General features: G+C 62.5%; 2 protein-coding genes across 2 annotated transcripts; one reads left to right on the top strand and one right to left on the bottom strand.

The window, feature by feature from the left end:
• The first annotated feature begins 1,149 nt into the window (after positions 1-1,149).
• EVPL (envoplakin) lies at positions 1,150-18,448 on the top strand. Its single transcript, XM_077163889.1, has 22 exons — positions 1,150-1,352; positions 3,662-3,761; positions 4,164-4,318; positions 4,402-4,528; positions 5,205-5,330; positions 5,605-5,643; positions 5,800-5,961; positions 6,093-6,200; positions 6,286-6,381; positions 7,233-7,358; positions 7,696-7,842; positions 8,036-8,190; positions 8,395-8,477; positions 8,752-8,924; positions 10,404-10,582; positions 10,670-10,808; positions 10,943-11,136; positions 11,488-11,638; positions 13,548-13,631; positions 13,758-13,868; positions 13,972-14,064; positions 14,752-18,448. The coding sequence occupies exons 1-22, from the start codon at positions 1,255-1,257 to the stop codon at positions 18,193-18,195; spliced, it is 6,090 nt and encodes a 2,029-aa protein (XP_077020004.1). The 5' UTR covers positions 1,150-1,254; the 3' UTR covers positions 18,196-18,448.
• A 312-nt stretch (positions 18,449-18,760) lies between these two features.
• Positions 18,761-23,150, bottom strand: CDK3 (cyclin dependent kinase 3). The gene is made up of 8 exons (XM_077163886.1): positions 23,065-23,150; positions 22,267-22,392; positions 21,827-21,904; positions 21,610-21,730; positions 21,346-21,516; positions 21,167-21,268; positions 20,690-20,893; positions 18,761-19,491 (listed from the first exon to the last, which is right to left on the bottom strand). The coding sequence occupies exons 2-8, from the start codon at positions 22,380-22,382 to the stop codon at positions 19,369-19,371; spliced, it is 915 nt and encodes a 304-aa protein (XP_077020001.1). The 5' UTR covers positions 22,383-22,392; positions 23,065-23,150; the 3' UTR covers positions 18,761-19,368.
• Between the last annotated feature and the right edge of the window lie 10 nt (positions 23,151-23,160).

Here is a 23,160-nt window from a genome sequence, read left to right as displayed (position 1 = left end):
TGTCCCCAGTGGGCCTGCCAGGACTGTTCCAGCCCCCCAGACCTCATGGGTCCTTATCCCTTCCCTGGCTCCCCCTAGAGCCCTTCTTCCACCCAAACGGTTTGGTTTTCAGAAAGGATGCTTGGGGATGAATCCAGCCCTGTAGAAGCTTCTAGAGCTGAGACGGCAGAGCCAGGGCCTGAGAAGGTGGGCAGGGCCCCCCACCTCTCTCTGGAAGCCCCTGGCGGTCATGATGGGAGGAGGCAGCTGCGGAGCTGACCTCCCCGGTGCTCTGTGTGAGGTCACGCCTGGTGCTGGCACCCGCTGGCCCCACCATCTGATTCCTACCAGCCCTCCGGGGACCACTTCTGGGGGCGGGGCACGGAGAGGCAGGTAGTATGGTGGGTTTGGGGGGCCCTGGGCTTAGTGGCTCCCACAGGCTGACACTGGTGGTGCTGGGGCTGGGGGCTGAGGGGCACCACTCGGAGCTGGTCTGAGGACCCCAGCGGTGCGTGTCCTCCTGCACCCGGCTGGCTCCAGGGCCGCAAACTGGGGAGAGGACACCACGCCTGCCAGGAAGGCCTTGGGGAGAGGACTGCTGGGGCACAGCATGGGGAGCCCCGCTGGGGCGAGGGCTGAGCTCATTTTCTAAAATACCCCTGTGCCGTGTGTGTGCAGTGAATGTCCCCAGTGCCTGGGGGTCCTGGCCGTGAGCAGAGAGCAGAGCCCCCTACCCACATCGATGGCAGGGAGCAGCCCCACCTCTGTCTGGGTGGGGGGCAGGCCTGATAGCAGCGCCTCCCTGTATTGGTTGCATTTATTAACCTTGACTCGTAGCTCTGAAGCTCGGACCTCATTGGTCTGCGCGCTGTGCATGCGTGCAACTGTCTGTCTGTCTGTCCCTCCTGGCCCAGCTATTTCTCTATCTGGGTGTGATCGCTGCGGCGCTCTCTGGGTGTGGGGGTGTAACAAGTCCGAACCTTCTCCGGGAGCCGGGCAGGCTGGGCCGCCCCGCCCTCTGGGCTGGGCCCTTTCCTCCCAAACTGGTTGTGCTGGAGCGGGCGTGAGCGGTGGGTGTGGGTGCATGCGCGGCAGCCTCTGGGCCTGGCCACTCACTCCCCTCACCTGCAGGGAGGTGCCTCCCAGAAACTGCCTTTCCCGGTGCCCGGCAGCCCCACCTCGCCAGAGCCCCGCCGACCAGCCAGCGAGGACGCACACCCGCCTGCCCGCCGCCGCCAGCCAGCCCAGCCCCAGCTCGGCGCTGTGTTTACGACCATGTTCAAGGGGCTGAGCAAAGGCTCCCAGGGGAAGGGGTCCCCCAAGGGATCCCCCGCCAGGGGTTCTCCAAAAGTCTCCCCCAGCAAGCACAGCCGGTGAGCGGGGCTGGGGAGGGGGCAGCGTGTGTGGGGGTGCTGCCCGGGCCCCGTGCTGCAGCCCCTGAAGGTGGCAGCTGTAGCCCAGGACCAGCTCAGGATTGGCATTTGCATCCTGAGGCCAAAGGGCCCGGGGGCGGGCTCTGTCCTCGGTCCCAGGGCGGCTCGGTCCCAGGGCTGCCCGGCCCAGGAGGCAGGGAGGACCCGGGGCTCCCCTCTTTCTCTGGGGTATCTGGGACCATGGGGTGGGGGCTGCCGTGAGGGAGAGGTGCTGGACAGGGCCTGAGCAGGTGCCCCTCCTCTGCCCGCGGCTGGGAGACCGGAGGCCCCAAAATTCAGCTGGGGCTGGGAGACAACCCCTGGAGTCTGGGTGCAGAGTGGGCACAGGGCACAGGGTCAGAGCAGCTGAACAATGGGTGGGGTGCCTGGGTGCAGGGAGGCAGGGGCTCTGCTGCCATCCCCTCTGGGCTGAAGCTTCCAAACTTCCTCTCAGCTCAGGCATGGAGGGTTTTGTTAAAGAGTTGGGGTGATCCCTTTACAGTATGGATGCGGGGAGGGGGCTGCTGTGGGGCACAGGGCAGGAGCCTACAGTCTCCCCTCCTTAGAGGGCCCCTCTGGGCAGCTCTATGCTTCACACCCCCAGAGCCTCCTGCTCAGCCTGGGGGATGGGCGGGCACTCTTCCCACTCACCGGGCCTCGGGCCCCCAGCAGCTTCCCTGGGGTCCTGGGCACCAAGATGAGAGCAGAGATGAAAGGCTGGAGCGGAGGTGGGGGGGAGAACCCATTACCCTGATAGGGATCAGGGTGCCACCGCCAGGGCTGGCTTGGGCGGACAAGAAAGGCGTCAGCTAAAGACTCTCACTGGAGTGACCTGTCCCCCTGGGGCACTGAAGCCCTGCCGTAGGTGGACCTGAGCACTGGGCGCCCAGGCTCCACCCTCCGCCAACTGTGGCTCCCCAGAAGGACTCTTCATTCCCTGTCTGCATGGCTCATTCATCCAGCAGTTATTTATTGAGCACCTACTGTGTGGGGACGTCACTGTAAACCGCACCTACAGGTCCTGCCTTCCAGGCACTTAACGTCCCAGTGGGAAAATAACAATAAAGGCAAAGGCTGGCTGGGCCCTAGCTCCCCACCAGGCTCTGTGCTAGATGCTTCAGTGGATCCAGTCTTAACACAATAACCCTGTGAAATAGGTTTTATAACGAAAGTCCCCCTTTACAAGTGAGGAACTTGAGACACAGAGAAGTTAAGTAACTTGCCCAAGGTCACACAGCAGTAGGGAGGGAGAAGGGTCAATTGGAACCTGTCTGGCCACGTTTCTTCCAGATGGCTGAGTCTTCTCAGGGACTGCCCCTTTGCCTGGGGGGCCTGTCCTTTAGCCCCTGGTTCAAGGCCCTGCTCAGCAAGGCACCCCCACCCTCACCCCACCCCCAGGAAGAGCCTGGAGGCTACAGGCTGCGGGGCTTGACGGCCCGGGCCCCCTCTGCCTCTTATCAGGTCTGCCTGGCGCCGCATCCCAGCACACGGCAGGGGCTCGGTCAAGGCTGCCGAGAACAAATGCCTGGAAAAGGACCTTGGGGACACTGGTCAAGATTGCTCAGTTCCTGATGAGCTTGTGACCCAGAGCAAGTCAGGGCCTGGTCTGGGCCTTAAACCCCCCAATCTGGAAATTGCTGGGGTACACCAGCTATCTCCTGTCCCCCACAACTGACCTAGCTCCCCAGATGGCTGACAAAGCCTGGACACAGGCAAAGCCCTGGGGAGCAGACAGGGCTGGGAGGGTATTAGAGTATGGGGGCAGGTGCTCCCCCAGGAGCCCATGCCCCTCCCCCAAGGCTCAGCTGCACCTCCTTGGCCGCTGGGGGCTGAGCTGGGCATCCCCTCACTCCCTGGGCCACCCACCCGCCCACCAAAGGGAGCAGGCAGGGAGCTGGGCGGGGTCCGAGCTCACTGCCAGGACAGCTGGCTGGGGCTGGGGCGCCCAGGGGTGCGCCTGCTCCATGGTGCCCCACACATTGCAGGAACCCTCGCCTGCTGTGAGAACAGTGCACCCCTGGATGTGGGATCTCAGAGCCTTCTGCCAAGGAGGGAGCACAAAGCCCCCGAGGTCCCGGGCTCCTCCCTCCCAGGCAGCGAGCTTGGCTGGCGGGGGGTGGTGGTGGGGTGGGGGGTTGGGGACAGGCCAGAGACAGGGCAGGGGACGCCACGTGGGTGGGTAGCCCTCCGCCCTGGGGAAACAGGGGGGTCTTACAGGGGGGCCTTTTTCCACCACGGTGCCATCTGCCCAAACCCCCCCCCCCCCCCAGGGCCACCACCCAGGAACTGGCCCTGCTCATCTCCCGCATGCAAGCCAATGCCGACCAAGTAGAGAGAGACATCCTGGAGACCCAGAAGAGGCTGCAGCAGGCAAGGCCTGGGGAGTAGATGGGGGCCTAGGGGCAGATGGGTGGCACCGGGGGCCTGGTGTCCCACCAGATGGCCCCTGGGCGTGGACTTCACCTTCTCCCTTTTACATGCCCATTGCCGATGGTGCAGGGGGAGCCCCTCATTCTCCACCTGTCCCACCACAGTGCTCCCGAAACACCACAGTGGGAGAGGGGGCTCTGCCTCCCCTCTCTCTTGGACTTCTAACTTTGGAGATCAAAGGGCTCAGGGTGGAGGGGCCGTCTTCCCCTCATTTCCAAACTTGGTCCATGTGCTGGGGTCCGCCAGGAAGGGGTCAGGCCCGCGGGGACAGCAGCTGGGATGTGAGCTCTGGGCCCTGACGGGGCCCTGGTCCCTGCTGCCCGGCCCGGGCCACGCCCACAGGACCGGCTGAACAGCGAGCGCAGCCAGCTGCTGCAGCACCAGCGGGAGACCGGCCGCAGCCTGAAGGAGGCCGAGACGCTGCTCAAGGATCTCTTCCTGGACGTGGACAAGGCCCAGCGGCTCAAGCACCCGCAGGCTGCGGAGATCGAGAAGGAGTGAGTGGGCTGGGGGCCGGTGGGTGGGGACCTGGGGGAGGCCCGAGCCCAGCCCTGATGTCCCCCCCCCCCGCCCCGGGCAGCATCAAGCAGCTGCACGAGCGGGTGACCCAGGAGTGTGCTGAATACCGCGCCCTGTACGAGAGGATGGTGCTGCCGCCCGACGTGGGGCCCAAGGTGGACTGGGCACGCGTGCTGGAGCAGAAAAAGGTCAGGGTCCCCCCCCAACACCTGAGATGCCTGCGAGGAGCTCAGAGTCATGCCCCAGCAGTACACAGAGATGGATGGAGAACTGTTTCACCGGTTCTGGGCCTGTGGATGGTTTGGGGGGCCTGCGAAGGGGTTGAGCAGAGGAGCTGGCACATTCAGGGAAGGCTTCCTGTAGGAGGTGTGTGGAGAGGGCTCAGGGAGATGGGAAGCTTGGTGGACTTGGGCTGCAGGGTGGAGGAGAAGACATTCCAGAAATGAAGGCTCCTTCCCCAGGGGGGAGCCTGGGGCATGCAGGGCAAAGCTGGACTTCTGGAGGGGAGTCTCACTTTGGTGCCTTAACAGGAGTGTCCTGATGGCAGCAAAGGGACAGGAAGAGGGGATGGATGGGGCAGGTGGGCTCAGGGTCCTGGAGGAGTCAGGGGTCAGGGGCACAGGGGACTGGTGGGGTTCAGGGAGTGAGTGGGTGACTCGAGGCCCCTGCACGGCTCACTGGGGAAAGGCTTGTCCCGCACCCCCCCCCCCCCCCGCAGAACTGCAGGCCACTCACCTGGGTAGCTCCCCTGACCAGCCCACCCTCCCCCCACCCTCCTCGGACCCTCTGCCCAGCGGGAACGTGGGGGGAGGGGGCGGAGCACGGAGGGCGCGGGGGCGGGGCTGACGGCCGTCTCCTCTCCAGAAGCAGGTCTGCGCCGGCCAGTACGGACCCGGCATGGCCGAGCTGGAGCAGCAGGTGGCGGAGCACAACATCCTGCAGAAGGAAATCGAGGCCTACGGGCAGCAGCTGTGGGGCCTCATCGGGCCGGTGGGAGCCCCGGCCCCCCACCCTTCCAGCTGCCCCTGCCTTAGTTTCCCCAGGCTGCTGTAACCAAGCACCACAGACCAGGTCGGGGGTGCGGGGTGGGAGGGGCTTAGGTCGTGTATCTTTTGATGGGACACAACTGCATCCTTAACGTCCCCTGGGTCCCAATGGAGCCTGGGTTGGAGGGTCGGGGGTTGAGGAGGGGCCACCGTCACCCTGGGGCTCCCTGCGCTCCGCCTCTCACTGAGCCCCCGTCTCCTCCCCGGGGTCAAAGCAGGACGCATCCACCATCCGAAGCCAGTACCAGGACCTGCTGGTGAGCAGACAGAGGCGGGGGGGGGGAGGCGGGGGGAGTGTGGGTGCTGGGGGGGTGGCAGGGGGGCCCGACCGCTGCCCCTTCCCGGGCGGGTGCCGAGGCCCGCAGCTGACGGCGGCCCTGCTCTCTCGGCCCCGCGGCGGGCCCCGGGCGCAGAAGGCGGCCTCGTGGCGCGGGCAGAGCCTGGGCAGCCTGTACACGCACCTGCAGGGCTGCGCCCGCCAGCTGGGCGCCCTGGCCGAGCAGCAGCGCCGTATCCTGCAGCAGGACTGGAGCGACCTCCTGGCCGACCCCGCGGGCGTGCGGCGGGAGTACGAGGTCAGAGCGCACGGGGGCGGGGGTGGGGTGGGGAGTGGGGGTGGGGGGGCAGGGAACCCCCCCCTTCCCCGACGTCCTGCCCTCCCCGGCGGCCCCTCACCCTGCCCTGCCCCCGCCGCCGCCTTCCCCAGCACTTCAAGTTGCACGAGCTGCTGGGCCAGGAGCAGTGCGTGAACCAGCTGGAGGACGACGGCGAGCGCATGCTGGGGCTCAGGCACCCCGCCGCGGGGCCCATCCAGGTGCGGAGCTGCGAGAGAGAGCGCGCGGGGGCGGGGAGAGGGCCGGGGCTCAAGGCGGGGGCCAACCTCGGTGCGCTGTCCCCAGGCCCACCAGGAGACCCTCAAGGTGGAGTGGCAGAACTTCCTGAACCTGTGCATCTGCCAGGAGGGCCAGCTGCAGCGCGTGGAGGCCTACCGGCGGGTGAGCCCGCAGCGCGCGCTGGGCAGGGCTCCCCGGGGACCCGGCCTCGGGGGGGACTTCCCAGGGGTGCCCCAGCACCCCCCAGCGCGGGGACACTGGCTCGTGGAGGGAAGACCGCCCTCCTCTTCCCCTACGTGCAGATGCCCAGGTGTGCGTGCTGGGCAGCGGGGAAAGCAGAGAAATGCCCACTGCCGGCGGGAATCAGGAGAAAAGAGCTGAGAAACCCCATCTGCGGCTGGGATTTTTTTTTTTTCTTTTTCAATAAGTTTTGTGCAAAATGGTTCACATTCTTTTGAGACACACAGAAGGCAAGGCGTTTTGTTTCTTTTCCAGTTTTGGTTAAGGGCCTTTTCCCCAAATATCCGCAACACCAAGACCTCAGCTTGGTCATTAATTCTGCTTTATACAAAGTGATTCTGCTTTATAGAAAAACCACTGAAGGTTTTTCTATAGAGCATTTTCCAACTTCCACCCTGAGACTGCTTTCCTCCATAGAGTGAAAACCCAAAGTGCTTTAGGATGCATTTGATAAACTAAGTGCAGTGAACTAAGAATGCCCCATTTTCAGAGCTTTCCAGTTAAAAAGTTCCCACTGCCCTGGTGGAAAGGCCATTGCAGGGGAAGTTGGCCTGGTTTGGGCTTCCCTGCTTTGAGTTTATCTGGTTTAGGTTTACCTGATTTACCTGGTTTGGGTTTAACCAGTTTGGATTTACCTGGTTTGGGCCTCCCTGGTTTGAGTTTAACCAGCTTGGGCTTGCCAGTTTGGGCTCACTTGGTTTGGATTTACCTGGTTAGCAGGTTGGAGGAGTGGGTTGCCTTGGGCCCCGCCCTTGACCACCCAGCAACCTCAGTTCCAGGAAGAGGCCGACTCAGTGAGCCAGACCCTGGCCAAGCTCAACTCCAGCCTTGATGCCAAGTACAGCCCTGCCCCCGGGGGCCCACCTGGGGCCCCCACAGAGCTGCTGCAACAGCTGGAGGTGAGACATGCCCCAGCCCCACCATCTGCACCCCACTCCTGGGTACTGGCCTGCATCTGTCTGGGTCTCACCCCTCCCCTCTTGCCTCCCTGGGGAGTGTACCCCCAGCTCTGTTACCAGCAAGCCCTTCCTCCATCTGGGCCTAATTCCTCACCTGTAAGGAGAGGGGCAGTCTGGTTGATTTTTGAGGCTCCCCCCTGAAGGGCTGTGAGGTGCTGGGCAGCCCCCCACCCTATCCTGGGAAGGTTCCCTTTACCTGGCTGACCTGCAGACCCTATGCCCATGAAGGGGTGGGGTTGAGCCTGGGCTGAGCCCCCATTGCCTGGGCCCCTGGCAGGTGGAGGAGAAGCAGCTGGCTGTGGCCGAGAGGACCATTGGGGACCTGCAGCGGTGGGCCCCGGAGGTGGCACCTCTGCCTCTGCGCAGGAACCCACCCCAGCAGCCCCTGCATGCCGACAGCCTCTGCGACTGGGATTCGGGAGATGTAAGGGCCTCAGCCCCCAGCCCTGCCCCGGCCTGTCCCCATCCCGGCGCTCCTCCCCCGCTCCTGTCCTGAGCTGTCCCTGTCCCCAGTCCCCACCCCATCTCGGCCTTGTCCCCTTCTCCAGCCCTGCCCTACCCTCGGCCCTGCCCCCCAGTGTCCTGGCCCTTGACCTCTCCACCTGCGTGGCCCCCAGGTGCAGCTGCTGCTGGGTGAGCGGTACACACTCCTGGACAACAGTGACCCGCACACCTGGGTGGTGCGGGGCCCCAGCGGGGAGACCAAGCGCGCCCCCGCCGCCTGCCTCTGCATCCCGGCACCAGATCCCGATGCTGTGGCCAGGGCCTCCAGGTGGGCTGCCCGGCATCCTCCCCACCCCGCCCCAAGGACCCCTGAAGTGATGCTCCGGGTCGGGAGGCTGGCCGTGGGCCCAGGCCAGGCCCTGCAGCGTCCGAGGGCAGTCCCTGACAGACCCCTGTCCAGATGCCAGGACTTCTGGGGCTGGGGAGGGCGTGGAGGGAGGACCACCCTTCCCTGACCCTCTCCTCGTTCCAGGTTGGCTTCGGAGCTGCAGGCCCTGAAGCAGAAATTGGCTACAGTCAGGAGCTGCCTGAAGGCCAGTTCTGTGGAGCCCACCGGTAGCAGGGGCTGGCCAGGGCATGCGATGGGGGCATTGAGATGGAGGGGGTATCCGGCCACTTCCAGGGAACTGCAATGGGCAGGGGTGGCCCTGGGCTAGGGGATCCACCTCTTGGGTTAGCAAGTGCCCGGGGCTGTCCCCCTCGTCCCCGCTCGGGCCCTGTCTGCCTCCAGCCGCCCCTGCCCCTATGCCCCTCTGTGGCCTTCCAGAGAGGGGCCCACTGGGCAGACGTGAGGCAGACCCAGCTCCTCACCCCCACCCTGTACCCCTAGCTCCAGCCAGCCCGGCCCCGGCTGACCCCCAGGCCCAGAAGCTCCTGGAGCAGATGACCCAGCTGGGCGGTGAGCTGGCACAGGTGGAGAGGCAGGTGCTGGCCTGGGCCCGGGACCCGCTAAGTCGCAGCACGCCCCTGGAGGACCTGGAGGGCCGCCTCTGCAGCCAGGAGGTGGGTGGGCGATGGGGCCGGCCCTGCAGGGATGAACGACCCCCATGTTCGAGGGGCACACACTGGGGGAAGAAAAGGCAATGGGGAGCAGCCACTGGGACCTGTGGGAGAGGAGGTAAGTAGGGAGTCTGGAGTTCAGACAAGCTGGGGTTCCATGTTGACTACCCCCACCGAGCAACTGTGTGACCTGGGGCAAGTTGCTTAACCTTTCTGAGCCTCAGTTTTCTCACCTGTGAAATAGAGGTACTAATTCCCGGCTCACTTGCACTGAGGATGAAATGTGCTAACGCTCAGGGAAGTCCCACTTGGGTTGGGGCCCAGAGACTAGGGTCCCCCCACCCAGGGAGTTGTCCTGGCCAGAGCTCCTGAGAGCAGCGAGGAAGCCCCCAGCCTCTCTGGGGATGATTTCTCCTGGCTCAAAGTGTGGAAAGCCTCCATGAAGAGATTGCAGCATTGTGTAACCGTCAGTACAAGAGAGTATGCTTGCTGCAAGGTGAATCTAGCCCTCCTGGCAAGCTGAGAGGGAAAGCTGCCCCTTCCCCATGCTGGGGGGTAGCAGTTGGGGTTTTAGCCTTCCAGACCGGTTTATGTTCAAATACACTGTTTGCATTTGGTTTTTAAAACATTTGAATCATGTTGCTCACATTATTGGGCAATTTGTTATTTCCACTCCACAAGGGACTGTAGAGACAAGGAGGTGATCGGGAGGCGGCCGTTTGGCTGGGGTGGGGGGTGTGCTGGGTAGGGGCTGCGCGGCTGCCACAGGTGGAAAGGGATGAGCAGAAGGTGTGGCAGGTTCTGGGTGGGGTGGGGGGTTGCCCTGAGTTGGAGACCAGCATGCAGGGCACCTCCGAGGGAGAGCTCTCGAGGAGACGCCGTGGGGGGAGGGCGGGAGTGGCAGAGGAGGCCCATGTGCTGGCACACAGCCTATAGCCCACCCCGGGAAGCTCTGAGCCAGGGTCCCGAAGCCACATTGGAGCACTGAGGGGCCGTGAGAAGCCCAGTTTGTCTGGAAAGTAGACAGTGGCTGGCAGAGATGCTGAACATGATTTACGGGGCAAAGGGGTGAATGATAAACCAATGAATGCAATCACTCCAAGTGGATTGAGCCAGGGCAGTGGTACCTGGTCCTAGCAGGAGGGGTGGGGCCCTGGAGGTTTTGTGAACAGGGCTGTGGCACTGTGACGTAGGAGGTCACTGTGTGCCTGGCACTGTTAAGCACCAGGCATACAGGAGCTCATTTCATCCTCCCATCAATCCATTCTGTAGATGAAGAGACTGAGGGTCAGAGAGGTTGACCTTCCCAAGACCATCCACATGGTAACTAGTAAGACCAGGGCCCTGAGCCCAAGCACATAGCTGTTACCCTTTTTTGCCTCATATGGGCACAGAAGAAGGTTGTCCAGGCAAGAAGGCTGGACAGGGGGCCACCCACCTGCCCAGGGCAGAGAATCCTGACCGCGGCCATCTCTACTCAAGGGCATGGCCCAGCGCCTGCAGAGCCTGGGAGCTGAGAAGGAGGCTGCCCAGCGGGAGTGTGAGGCCTTTCTGTTAGCGCAGCCTGCGGGACCCGCCGCCCTGCAGCTCCCCGTGGCCCTCAACAACGTCAAGAACAAGTACAGCGACGCGCAGCTCCTGTGCACCCTCTATGCAGAGAAGTGAGTGTCTCGGGGAGGGGCCCGCCAGGCAGGGCAGTGGGGGTGTGGCCCAGGGGCGAATGACCCTCGGCCTCCACCCCCCCGCAGGGCCAAGGCTGCCCTGGGCCTGGAGAAGCAGATCCAGGACGCGGACAGGGTCATCCGAGGCTTCGAGTCCAGCCTGGCCCAGGAGGCCCCCCTTCCCGCGAGCCCAGGGGCGCTGGAGGAGCGGGTCAGCGAGCTGCAGGTGATAGGCCGGTTGGCCAACCCGGTTGGGGAGTTGCGGGGCCCGGCCTGACCGAATACTCAGGGGTGGGTGAGGGTGGACATGCGTGTCCCCAAGTCCCGAGGGTGTATTGTGGCCGTGCCCCCCACCCCCAGCACCAGCGGAGGAAGCTGCTGGAGCAGCAGGCCTGTGTGCTGCGGCTGCACCGCGAGCTGAAGGCCACCGAGCACGCGTGCGGGGCGCTGCAGAACAACTTCCAGGAGTTCTGCCAGGACCTGCTGTGGCAGCGGCACCGGGTGCAGGCGCTTACCGACCGCTACCACGCTGTGGGCGACCAGCTGGACCTGCAGTGAGTGGCCAAGCCATGAGGCCTGGGGACTGCCCCTGGGGGCCCCGGGCTGGGTTGGGGCTTTAGAGGCCGCTGCCGGCAAGCTGTGTGACCTGGAGCCGGCAGCTCACCTCTTCTGAGGCTCAGCTAACACCTCTAAGATGGGCTCATTACAGTGCCTTCCTTCCGGGGTGGGCCTGGCAGGGGTTGCTGCGTCCATCTCTGAGCCCAGGCGAGAGTAGGGAGCAGCAGGGCTGGCCATGTAGGCCTCTCCACCTGTCCCAGAAAGGGAGCTGCCCACTAGCCTCCTGCACTGCTCACCTGTCCCCAGAGGGCAGCTCTCAGCCCTGCTCTGGGGTCACCGTCCTGCAGGGAGAAGATCGTGCAGGATGCTGGCCTCACCTACCAGCAGTTCAAAAACTGCAGGGACAACCTGAGCTCCTGGCTGGAGCATCTGCCTCGCACCCAGGTGAAGCCCAGCGACGGGCCAAGCCAGATCGCCTACAAGCTGCAGGCGCAGAAGGTGAGGGGCTGGGGGCTGCCGGCCGCCCGGGGCTGGATCAAGTCCCCGTCCAGCTCCCTGGCCGCCTCCTGCACATGTGTGTGTGGGTCGCCCCCTAGCGGCCCAACTCAGAAGCACGTGAAAGGACCCCAGAGCTCAGAGCACGCGGCCGTCCCCCCCGACCCCCTGAAATGTTCCCCGGGGTGCCCAGCCCGTCTGCCTCTGGCCCGAGGTGGGCCATGGGCTTCACATCAGGCCACACAGTTCCTAGGGGTTCCTCTTTCAGGCACTGAGCGGGGGTGGGGGCCGAGCCCCAGCCCTCAGTGGCTCAGCCCCGTGGGGGAGGCTGCCGCAGCGCAGGTTGTGACACGGACACCAGCTTGGACAGAGGAGTCCAGTGAGCTGCGGGAGTCACTGTGGGGTGCGGCTTGGGGACAGGGAAAGCGGTCTGGGAGAGCCACACCTCAGCCGAGACCTACAGGCTACCGGGGCAGCCGGGTGGACGGGTGGGCTGTCCCGAGCAGAGCGCCGCATGCCAGGGAAAGGACAGTGCTGCGAGGTGAGCATCGAGGAGGCCACGGCAGGCTGTGTGCTGGGGGAACCGAGGACTCCCCCTTCCTCTTCTGGTCAGAGGCCCTTTTATCGACCTACTGCCCCTCAGAATTCAGTTCTAGCACCGTGATTACCCAGAATCACCTGGAAGGGTTGTTAAAACACAAGCTTTATGGGTGAGTGTGATTGACATGACTGAATTGTATGCTTGACAGTGGGAAATTTTATGCTGTATATATGTTACCACAATAAAGTGTATACACCCTCGGCTTGCTGCCCCCGCCCCCACTGCGCCCCTGCCCAGAGTTTCTGAAGCAGGAGGCCTGGGCAGGGCCTGAGAATCTGCATCTCTACAAGGTCCCAGGTGCTGCTGCCCTGACTGCCCCTTATATTCACCCGAGGGAACTTAAAGAAAAAACAAACCTGATACTCTGACCCCAGCAGTTCTGATTTAGTTGATCTGGCCTGGTCCTAGCAGGGGGTGTTTATAAAACTCCCTGGTGATTCTAACCTGCAGCCAGGGCAAGAAGCTGTCCCAACCCTCTTTCTGACATTCACCACCCCCTCTCCCTAGAAGCTGTCACCTTCCCACAGCCCCAGGCCCATCTCTTTGCTCTCAGCTTCCCCATGGGGCCACCAGCCTGCACTCCCTCCCATATAGCCAACTCCCCTCTCTCCTTGGCTCCCCAAAGCCACGCTCAGCATGAGCCCAAGTGACTTCCTCTCTTCTCCCCAAACTGCTCAGCATGACTGCAGAGGGGGGCACCTCCTCTTCCCAGGTGTCCCAGACAGAGTCCAGGGTACCACCTGGACCTCTCCACCTCCCCTGGGCCTAGCCAGTGCCACCCTTTACGTCTCCAAAGACCTCCCACCTTTTTCTGTCCCCTGGGCCATCCTGCCACTGGGATGTCAGCCCTGGCTTCTCATGGGTCTCTCTGTCTTCAGTCCTGGCCCCCCTTAGTTATTCTCCCCTTGGTGGCCAGAGCAAGCTTTTTAGACACAATCTGAAGGTGCCCCTTCCCCAGCAGCACCCCCACCTCCCCTCCCAGTTCTGTTGGAACACAGCCTGCTGGACTTATACCGTGGCCTCCTCATTGATCATGCTGGCCCATGCACCCCCCCAGCCACAGCACTGTCCTTTCTCCAACACGCTGTGCTCTCTGCTCAGGACAGTCCACCCCTCTACCTGGTTGCCTCGTTAGCCCACAGGTCTCGGTTTAGGTGTGGTTCCCCCAGACCGCTTTCCCTGACCCAAGCCACATCCAGGTCTCCACACAGTGCATGCTGGCTTCCCGTGCTCCTGCAAGCACCCACTGGAGGGGATTTGGGGTGAGTGGCATTTCCTGAGCTTCCCTGACTCTTGCTTCTTCCCTGGCAGAGGCTGACGCAGGAGATCCAGGGCCGAGAGCGGGACAGGGCTATGGTGTCCCGCCTCTCCCGGGACCTGCAGGCAGCTCTCCAAGTAAGCAGTTTCACATCAGTTTGTCCCTGTTTATCCATCCACTGTCACCCCCTCTTCCAGTCCCCTTCCGCCCTTCCCCACCAGCTTCCCCCACTGACTTCTAGCCTGTCCATCCCTTCTGCTTAGGATTATGAACTGCAGGCAGACACCTACCGCAGCTGCCTGGAGCCTGCCCTGACAGTATCAACTCCCAAGAAACCCCGAGTGGCTCCACTGCAGGAAAGCATCCAGGCCCAGGTGAGGGGGAACTTGGCAGGCTCAGTGCCCCTGGGTACCGTTCTGTAGCCTCCGCAGCGGGAGCTCACCCTGCCCTCCCTCTCCCACCCTGTGCTCTCTCCAGGAGAAGAACCTGACCAAGGCCTACGTCGAGGCTGCAGCTGCACACCAGCAGCAGCTGCACCAGCTGGAGTTTGTCAGAAAGGTGCTGGAAAAGGTACAGAGACGATGCCCATTCCACTCCTGCAGAACCCACACCAGCCCAGTCATTAGCCTTCCTCCTTGCCCTGAAGCACTCGGCCCCCAGCAGGCTCAGCAGGTTGAGAGAGGTTGCAGCTCTTACAACTGTCCATCCAGTTAGGCCCTGGAGATATCATTCAGTGTGGCCGCAGCTTAGCCACTGGGCAATCTTCCAGTGGGGACAGGACCTCTTCCCACACACAGCAGAATGTCTCTGTGAAGTCTTCAGCTGTAGGACCCAGACTGCAGTGGGCAGGAGGCCACCAAAGTCCCCTTCCCTGGGAGGCCAGGAGCCAAAAGTTCCCCATGTGTCTTGTTGACCCTGCCCTGCCCCAGCAACCCCCCAGAGGGGTGTGGGGTCCACCTCTGGGGGCCTGGGTGGGGAAAAGGGAGGGCTTTGGAAGGGAGAACCTGTCATCTCTGCACTTTCTGGTGCAAGCTCGGCCCAAGTGCTGCCGCCTTGTGTCCTGATGTCATGGGCATTTACTGGGTCCTCTAGAAGTCTCTGCATCCAAACATCTCAGGTCTTCAGGCAAGACCTACCAAGCAGTTAGGGGAATCATGGAGGGGGTCTTTGATTTTGGGGGCTTGGGGTGGCAAATGGGGCTCATCCCTTTCCTCTCCCTCACCCCTGTATTTTTCCCTTCTTCTTCTCACTCTGCAGAAGGAGCTCAGTGAGGACAGCCAGGTGACCCATGTCACAGACCAGAGGTCTGAGGGACTGGTGCAAGCAGGGAAGGAGTCAGAGGCACTGAAAATGCAGCTGGAGTCGGAGAGGAAGCGGGTGGCCCAGGTTCAGCATGAGCTGGAGTTGCAGAGGGACCGGCTGCTGCAGCTGAGGACACAGCGGCCTGTGGAGAGGCTGGAGGAGAAGGAAGTGGTGGAGTTCTACCGGGATCCCCAGCTGGAGAGCAGCCTGTCCAAGATGAAGTCCCAGGTGGAGGACGAGTGTGGGAAGCGAGCCCGCCTGCAGGCAGACCTGGAGATGGCGGCCCAGCAGGTCGCCCAGCTAGAGAGCAAGAGGAAGAACATGCAGCCTCATCTGCTGACCAAGGAGGTCACCCAAATTGAGAGGGACCCCGGCCTGGACAGCCAGGCTGCCCAGCTCAGCAGCGAGATCCAGCACCTCCGGGGGCAGAATGCAGCCATCTCTGCCCAGCTGGAAGAGCTCAGGAAGGAGCTGCTGGCCCTTGAGCAGCAGGAGGCAACTGTGAAGGAGAAGGTTGTGGTCAAAGAAGTGGTCAAGGTGGAGAAGGACCTGGAAATGGTCAAGGCAGCCCGAGCTCTGAGGCTGCAGCTCGAGGAGGATGCCACGCGCAGGAAGATGGCCCAGGAGGCTGTTGGCAAGCTCCAGGCTCGCATCGAAGAGCTAGAGCGGGTGATCAGTTCCGTGGAGCCGAAGGTCATAGTGAAAGAGGTGAAGAAGGTGGAGCATGACCCAGGCCTTCTCCAAGAGTCCTGCAAGCTGAGAAGCCTCCTTGAGGAGGAGAGGAAGAAGAGCACGATGCTGGCCAGAGAGCTAAAGGAACTGCATGGCAAGTTGAGCATGGTGGAGAAGCAGAAGCCCAAAGTGGAGCTCCAGGAGAGAGTCCATGAGGTCTTCCAGGTGGACCCGGAGACAGCCCAGGAGATCACACGGCTCAGGGCTCAGCTGCAGGAGATGGCCAGCAAGAGGAGCGGCATCGAAGAGGAGGTACGGAGGCTGCTTTCCGACCTGACGGCGCTGCGGGCCCAGAAGCCCACCGTGGAGTACAAGGAGGTGACCCAGGAGGTGGTGAAGCATGAGAGGAACCCAGAGGTGCTGCGGGAGATTGACCGGCTGAAGGCTCAGCTCAACGAGCTGGTCAATGCCAATGGCCGGTCCCAGGAGCAGCTCATCCGGCTGCAGGGGGAGCGAGATGAGTGGAAGCGGGAGCGGTCCAAGGTGGAGACCAAGACGGTGACCAAGGAGGTGGTGCGCCACGAGAAGGACCCGGTCCTCGAGAAGGAGGCCGAGCGGCTCCGCCAGGAGGTGCGGGAGGCGGCCCAGAAGAGACGGGCCACCGAGGATGAGGTCTACGAATTGCAGAACAAGTACCTGCTGCTGGAGCGCAGGCGGCCCAAGGAGAAGGTGGTGGTGCGGGAGGTGGTGGTCACCCAGAAGGACCCACAGCTCCGCGAAGAGCACAGCCGGCTGAGCAGGAGCCTGGACGAGGAGGCGGGCCGCCGGCGACAGCTGGAGCGCGAGGTGCAGCGGCTGCGGGCGGGCGTGGAGGAGCAGGAGGGCTTGCTCAGCTTCCAGGAGGACCGCAGCAAGAAGCTGGCCGTGGAGAAGGAGCTGCGGCAGCTGACCCTGAGCATCCAGGAGCTGGAGAAGCGGCCCCCGACGGTGCAGGAGAAGATCATCATGGAGGAAGTGGTCAAGCTGGAGAAGAACCCGGACTTGGAGAAGTCCACAGAGGCCCTGCGGCGGGATCTGGACCAGGAGAAGACCCGGGCTCTGGAGCTGCATCGGGCGTGCAAGGGGCTGCAGGTCGAGATTGACGTCCTCCAGAAAACCAAGCCGCAGGAGAAAACCATCTACAAGGAGGTGATCAGGGTGGAGAAGGACCGGGCTCTGGAGAGTGAGCGGACACGTGTGTGGGAGTTGCTCAGCCGGACGCGGGCGGCGCGGCAGGGCCAGGAGGAGGAAGTGAGGCGGCTCCGGGAGCGCGTAGACAGGGCTGAAGCGCTGGGGAGGACCTGGTCCCGGGAGGAGGCTGAGCTCCAGAAGGCCCGGGACCAGGTGAGCCAGGAGCGCAGGCAGCTGCAGCAGGAACTGTGGGCGCTGGAGAGGCAGAAGCAGCAAAAGGTGCTGCACCTGCAGGAAGAGTCGAAGCTGCTGAGCCAGAAGACGGAGAGCGAGCGGCAGAGGGCAGCCCAGCGGGGCCAGGAGCTGTCACAGCTGGAGACGGCCATCCTCCAAGAGAAGGACCAGATCTACGAGAAGGAGAGGACCCTCCGGGACCTCCACACCCAGGTGAGCCGGGAGGAGCTCAACCAGGAGACCCAGACGCGGGAAACCAACCTTTCCACCAAGATCTCCATCTTGGAGCCGGACACGGGCAAGGACATGTCCCCCTACGAGGCCTACCTGGGGGGCATCATCGATCGGGACCAGTACCTCCAGCTGCAGGACCTGGAGTGCGACTGGGAGGAGGTGACCACGTCGGGGCCCTGCGGGGAGGAGTCGGTGCTCCAGGACCGCAAGAGCGGGAAGCAGTACTCCATCGAGGCCGCCCTGCGCTGCCGGCGCATCTCCAAGGAGGAGTACCACCGCTACAGGGATGGCCGCCTGTCCATCTCCGAGTTCGCCCTGCTTGTGGCCGGGGAGACCAAGCCCTGCTCCCTGCCCTCCATCGGCTCCATCATCTCCAAGTCCCCGCTCACCTCCCCAGCCCCTCAGAGCGGCGGCAGCACCTTCTCCCCGGGCTTCTCCCTGGGGCTCAGTGACGACAGCTTCCCCATCGCTGGTGTCTATGACACAACCACGAACAACAAGTGCAGCATCAAGACGGCCGTGGCCAAGAACATGCTGGACCCCATCACGGGACAGAAGCTGCTGGAGGCCCAGGCAGCCACCGGGGGCATCGTGGACCTGCTCAGCCGGGAGCGCTACTCGGTCCACAAGGCCCTGGAGCGGGGCCTGATCGAGAACACCTCGACCCAGAGGCTGCTCAACGCCCAGAAGGCCTTCACCGGCATCGAGGACCCCGTGACCAAGAAGAGGCTGTCGGTGGGCGAGGCCGTGGGGAAGGGCTGGATGGCCCGGGAGAGCGCGCTCCCACACCTGCAGGCGCAGCACCTCACCGGGGGGCTCATTGACCCCAGGAGGACAGGCCGCATCCCGGTGCCGCAGGCCGTGCTCTCCGGCATGCTCAGCCACGAGCTGGCGCAGCTCCTGCAGGATGAGGCCAGCTACGAGAAGGATCTGACAGACCCCATCTCCAAGGAGCGGCTCAGCTACAAGGAGGCCATGGAGCGCTGCCGGAAGGACCCGCTCAGCGGCCTGCTGCTCCTCCCGGCCGCGCTTGAGGGGTACCGCTGCCCCCGCCCCTGCTCCCCCAGCCTCCGGCACTCCCTGCGCTGACCAGGCCCCAAAGAGTGGGGGGGTGGGGGGCGGTGGCTGTGGGTGAGGGGCGTGCAACCCCCACCCCAGAGCAGCTCCCCTCGCCCAGGGAGTGGGTCTCCCAGCTGTCTGGTTGCTGTTTTGTTATTCAGATGTTCTCGGTGTTGGGCTCCCCTCCACCTCCAGGCTGGAAGATCCGGAGGTCTGTTTTCTACCCCTGCCCACCCCCCCATGCTTCTAATAAATAAGTTCCCATTCATGTCTGGAAACAGAGTCAGCTTGTCTGGGGTAGGAGCCCGAGGGACAGCGCTACTTGGGTCCTTACGGAGTTGGGAAGCAAGTGCAGTCAACTCTCCCTGCCCAGGACACTGGCGCTTTGAGAGGGCTGTGGCTCCTTCGCTTCTGGGCAGCTCGTGGAAAGAGATCCTGAAAGAGGATCCAAACTCTTCCACCCACCCCTTCCCAGTTTCCTACGCTCTCTGTTCTGGGTCTCCGTTCAGGCCAAGAACTGTCTCCAACCCTTTTGTCAACCTCCTCCCACCCAGCCCCACTCACCCACTCCATGAACAAGAAACTGAGGAACGTGACGCTTTTATTTTTTTATTCTTGCCAGAGGCAAACTCGCACAGGCGTATTTCAGGTGAGCAGACAACTACTGAGAAAAGCCACAAACTCCCATCCTGGGATCTGGAAAATTCCCTCTCTCCTCCCCCTCACCCCGCTTCCTGTTTAACTTGAGACTCTTAACTGGAACTCAACTCTTCCCCAAAACATTTTTAAATCCAAGAACACCAGCAGGGGTCACCCCTTCCCTCAGCGTCTGGATGGAGAGTGAAGCTGAAGGCTGGGGCAGGTGAAGAGCAGCTGGCACTCCTGGCCCACCCCTGGGGGCCTCTTGCTCTCTCCTTGGCACCTGCTGTGACAGCACCAGAGGCCCCGGTCTCTCACTTACCCCCCACCTCTGCCTGCATGAAGCATCTGTGCTTCCTCTTTTGAAATGGCACTGCCAAACCCAACAAACAACTCGCTAACCTGCTGGCTGGACTAACCCAAACTCAGCCCTCTGACGGCTGATGCCAAATTCCTTGTAGCTTTTCTATCTCCCCCGATTAGTTTTCTTTCTTGGGAAGTGGGTGGGAGGCTGCAAGGGCAGCAGCTGGAGAGAGGGTTTTCGGTGGTAGGCCTCACACATTCTCAACGGCAAAAACATTCCAGCACATACTGGCGGGGGGCCGAGGAGGGCTCCGTGGAGAAGTACGGATGGGCAAGGGCTGCCTTGGCTGAGATCCGCCGGCTGGGGTCATACTGCAGGAGTTGCTGTGAAGAAAGAAAGATGTTGGGGCTGGTGTGGGCAGGGCAGGGAGAGGAGCTACCTTCCCGGACCCCAGCTGCAGGGCCCTCTGAGGCCCCACGTGGCTGACTCAAACCTAGCATCGCAGGAAACTCCTACCACCCACCTCGTGCACAAGAAATTCTGGAGCCTCCCACATTCTGGGGACAAAGAGCTAGTTCTAGTTGGGCTCTCTTGACTCACCCTAGGTCTTGGGTAACTGAAGCTGAGTCAAGTCTCCCTACTTCCTTATTGAGGTGTCCAGGCCCCAGCCTGCCCCTGGTGGAGAGACCTCTCTCTGCACTGGTCAGGGACTCAGCAGGGAGCCACACCTGTCCAGGGAGCACATGTGAGGGTGGGGCTAGAAATTCCAAGAGGAGGAAGGGAGGTGAAGGAGAAGCTAACATTATAAGATAGCAGACAAGGCCATCTCTCTGTCCCACAGCCTCTAAGTCCAACCCTGAGTGGGAGGACCTGCTGCTCTGGGGTACCCCGGACGGGGTGCTAATAGCCTTGGCCGGAAGCCCATGCTGTCCTGCTGACATAGGGTCAATAGACATCCACGGGAAGCTGGACTCACAGCCCGGAGACAGAAAGACTGCATGGCTTTCCCTAGACCCAACATCAAATTAAAGAGAGAACTAAGTCCTCCAAGCCTATGTGGGCAAGAACTGCTGGCTTTGACCAGTTTGACCTGGGACCAGTCCAAGTGGTTATAAAAGGGACTGCAGGGTGGGGGGATGAGGAATGTGGCAGGCACGCAGGCAACAGGGAACAGCCTGTTGTGAACAGCCTCATGTGAAGACTGCCCAGCATTGACGGTACTACAGGGAATACCAGGAAAGCTTGCCGCTTGGATGGGGTAATAACGGCCACAAGGGGAAAGAAGTAAAAATACAAGGAGTAAAGGGCAAGTCTCAGGGTATAAAAACAAAACTAACTGGAAAAAAAAAAAGCTAACTGGAAAAGAGGAGCTTTATAAGGGCAGATGAACTTTGAACTTATCATGCAGCGTGGCTTCCAGATTAAGAATCAATACGCACAAGGACAGGGACAAGCCAGTTATATAAAGGGTCAGAGAAGAGATTAGTGTGAAGCCACAGCAGGTGCGGGTTATGTAAGAGGTCAGCTGGCCGAGGGGGTCCTCCCGGCTGGGGCAGCAGCCAGGGCTACCCTGGCACCTACCATAAGCAGGTCCTTGCCCTCTGGCTCCAGAGTGGGCACAACCTCCTCCAGCCCCTTCCTGGTCCACTTGGGGAAGCTGCCCTTATAGTCAGGCAGCTGGGTGACTCCTGGCCACGTGGCTTCACTGGGTGTCCCCAGGGTCCGAAAAATACGAAAGAGCTGGTCAATCTCAGAGTCGCCTGGAAACAGTGCTCTGCGGGTTACCTGGACGGGGCCAAGGAGAAAGAGTAGAGCCCCTGCTGGTCGAAGAGACTCTGCTACCAACGAGCAGCCAGAACGAAGGGAGTGACCCTCAAGATATCTTTCCCAGGGCTTTTCCTGGGATGAAGCCCCTTCCTCAGTCTGTTAGCCAGTCTCAAACACCCCTCAACCCACCTCTAATAGGAAAAGCAGCGAGCCCCGGCTCCCAGCAGGCGCACCTGCCTGCACGCGCCTCCCCCCCACACACACCCGCGGCAATGCATTGTCCCTCTTTACCATCTCTGCAAAGATGCAGCCAATGCTCCAGACATCCACAGCTGTCGAATAGAACTTGCTGCCCAGGAGAATCTCGGGGGCACGATACCACAGTGTCACCACCTGAGGGACAAGAAAACAGAGCCGTTCCTGGGTGCCATTCCTCCAGCTGCCCTTCTCTCCCCCTGACCCAGCAGTACCTCGTGGGTATAGGTGCGCAGGGGCACCCCAAAGGCGCGGGCCAGACCAAAGTCAGCCAGCTTGATGGCTCCCAGCTCATTGATGAGCAGATTCTGGGGCTTCAGGTCTCGGTGGATGACCCGATGAGAGTGGCAGAAATTCACCCCCTGCAGCAGCTGGAAGAGGTAGTTCTGGAACAGCAAGCACGGGAAGGAGCCAGCTGAAGAGGCTGGGGGCTGGCTCAGTGGGTTGATACCTCATCTTCCCCAGCCCTGCCTTGGTACCTTGACTAAGTGCAGGGGGAGCTCAGATGCAGGGCTAGAGTCCATGTACTTCTTCAGGTCCTGGCTGAGGAACTCAAACACCAGGTAAAGCTTCTTCTCGCTATGCACCACATCCAGCAGCCTGGCAAGGAGACGCCAGCGATGCAGCAGCTCCTAGCTGGATTCAGGTAGGCTTGGCATTCACTGTTCCAGTTCCCTGCCTCCTCTGCCCACTTACCTGACGATATTGGGATGGTTAAGTTCTTTGAGCAGGGAAATCTCCCTGATGGCGGTGCTGGGGACTCCCTCAGTCTCCCTGCAGGGAAGGAGGGCACAGCTGTGAGCAGGCCTAGAGGCAGGAGCTGAGGGAGCACTTCTGTGTTCCTTATTCCTGTAAGGATGGCCCACCCCCAGCGAATGGGAGCCTGTGTGCCTCGGCACCTACTTACAACCCATCTGAGCCTCAGGGAGCTGGGCCCAGGGGCAAAGCTGGGCCAGAGGGAGGGAGGAGGCAGTGGGTTGGGGTGAGGACACGTTAGGGTTGCATCTCCGTGGCTGCCTGAATAGAACTAGGCAGCACTCACAGAAGGAACTGAGCGCAGCATTCTGAGATGAGGGAATGGACAGGGCTGAGTGGCCCTGGGCTGGGTGTTTCTCGGGGGCCGTGCCAGCACTCACAAATCCAGCCTGATCTTTTTGAGGGCCACGAGCTGCCCGGTCTCCTTGTTCTTGGCCTTATACACCACCCCGTAAGTGCCTTCTCCGATCTTCTCGACCTTCTGGAACACATCCATGGCCACAGAGCTGCCCGGGAAACAGATGGCGCCCGGGGCGTTCGCCCCCCACGCCCAGCCCCGGCTCCCCCCTCCAGCCTCCTCATGGCACCCCTGCTGAGCACCCCCCCCCGGGCTTGCCCAACTCCCCGGGCCTGCGGCCCACAGGGCTTGCCCCGCTCTGCGGTCCCGGTGGCGGCCGTCCAGGCCCAGCTCCCCGCCCCTGGTGTCCCCAGCCCATCCCTGGGCACCTGGCTCGGGGCTGGGGGCTGCCCCTTGCCCAGCCCAGGCAGGAACCCCCTGTGCTCTTGCCCAGTCCCCAGGGGGAACCGGACGCTGCTGCACTGCGCCCTGCTACGGAGTACAGGAGGGCCCAAACTTCTCATGCCCAGGCCCAAGCCCCTGCCCCCCCCCCGCCCCCCGGCCCGGGCCCCGGGGTGGGAAGGCAGCTCGGAAAGGCTGCCCAGGGGCTGGGGATGGCTCGGGTCAGAGGTCAGGGCTTGGAAGGGTGGCTGGAGCCACAGACTAGCCCTAGGCCACACAGTCCGCTGAGGGGGTAGACCCGGCCCGTTTGGTGATGCTTGGTCTTTTCTTAGGGCAGAAGCTTGTTGGGGGCGGCCCCCCAGCATCCCGGGCCCCCCACCCGGGCCCCTGCGCCCCAGCACCCTCCTCTCAGTGCCACCCTCGCCAGCCCAGACGTCACCAGAAACTGCGCACGCAGCAGCCTCACTGCTGACAGACTCCGGCCCCACGGCGCCCCCTCCTGGCCGCTGCCGAAGCATCACCACGTGCACACAAG

Source organism: Tamandua tetradactyla, chromosome 6 (assembly GCF_023851605.1).
Source record: "Tamandua tetradactyla isolate mTamTet1 chromosome 6, mTamTet1.pri, whole genome shotgun sequence".
In the NCBI taxonomy this organism is placed as follows: Eukaryota; Metazoa; Chordata; class Mammalia; order Pilosa; family Myrmecophagidae; genus Tamandua; species Tamandua tetradactyla.
This window is presented reverse-complemented; position numbering and strand designations above follow the sequence as displayed.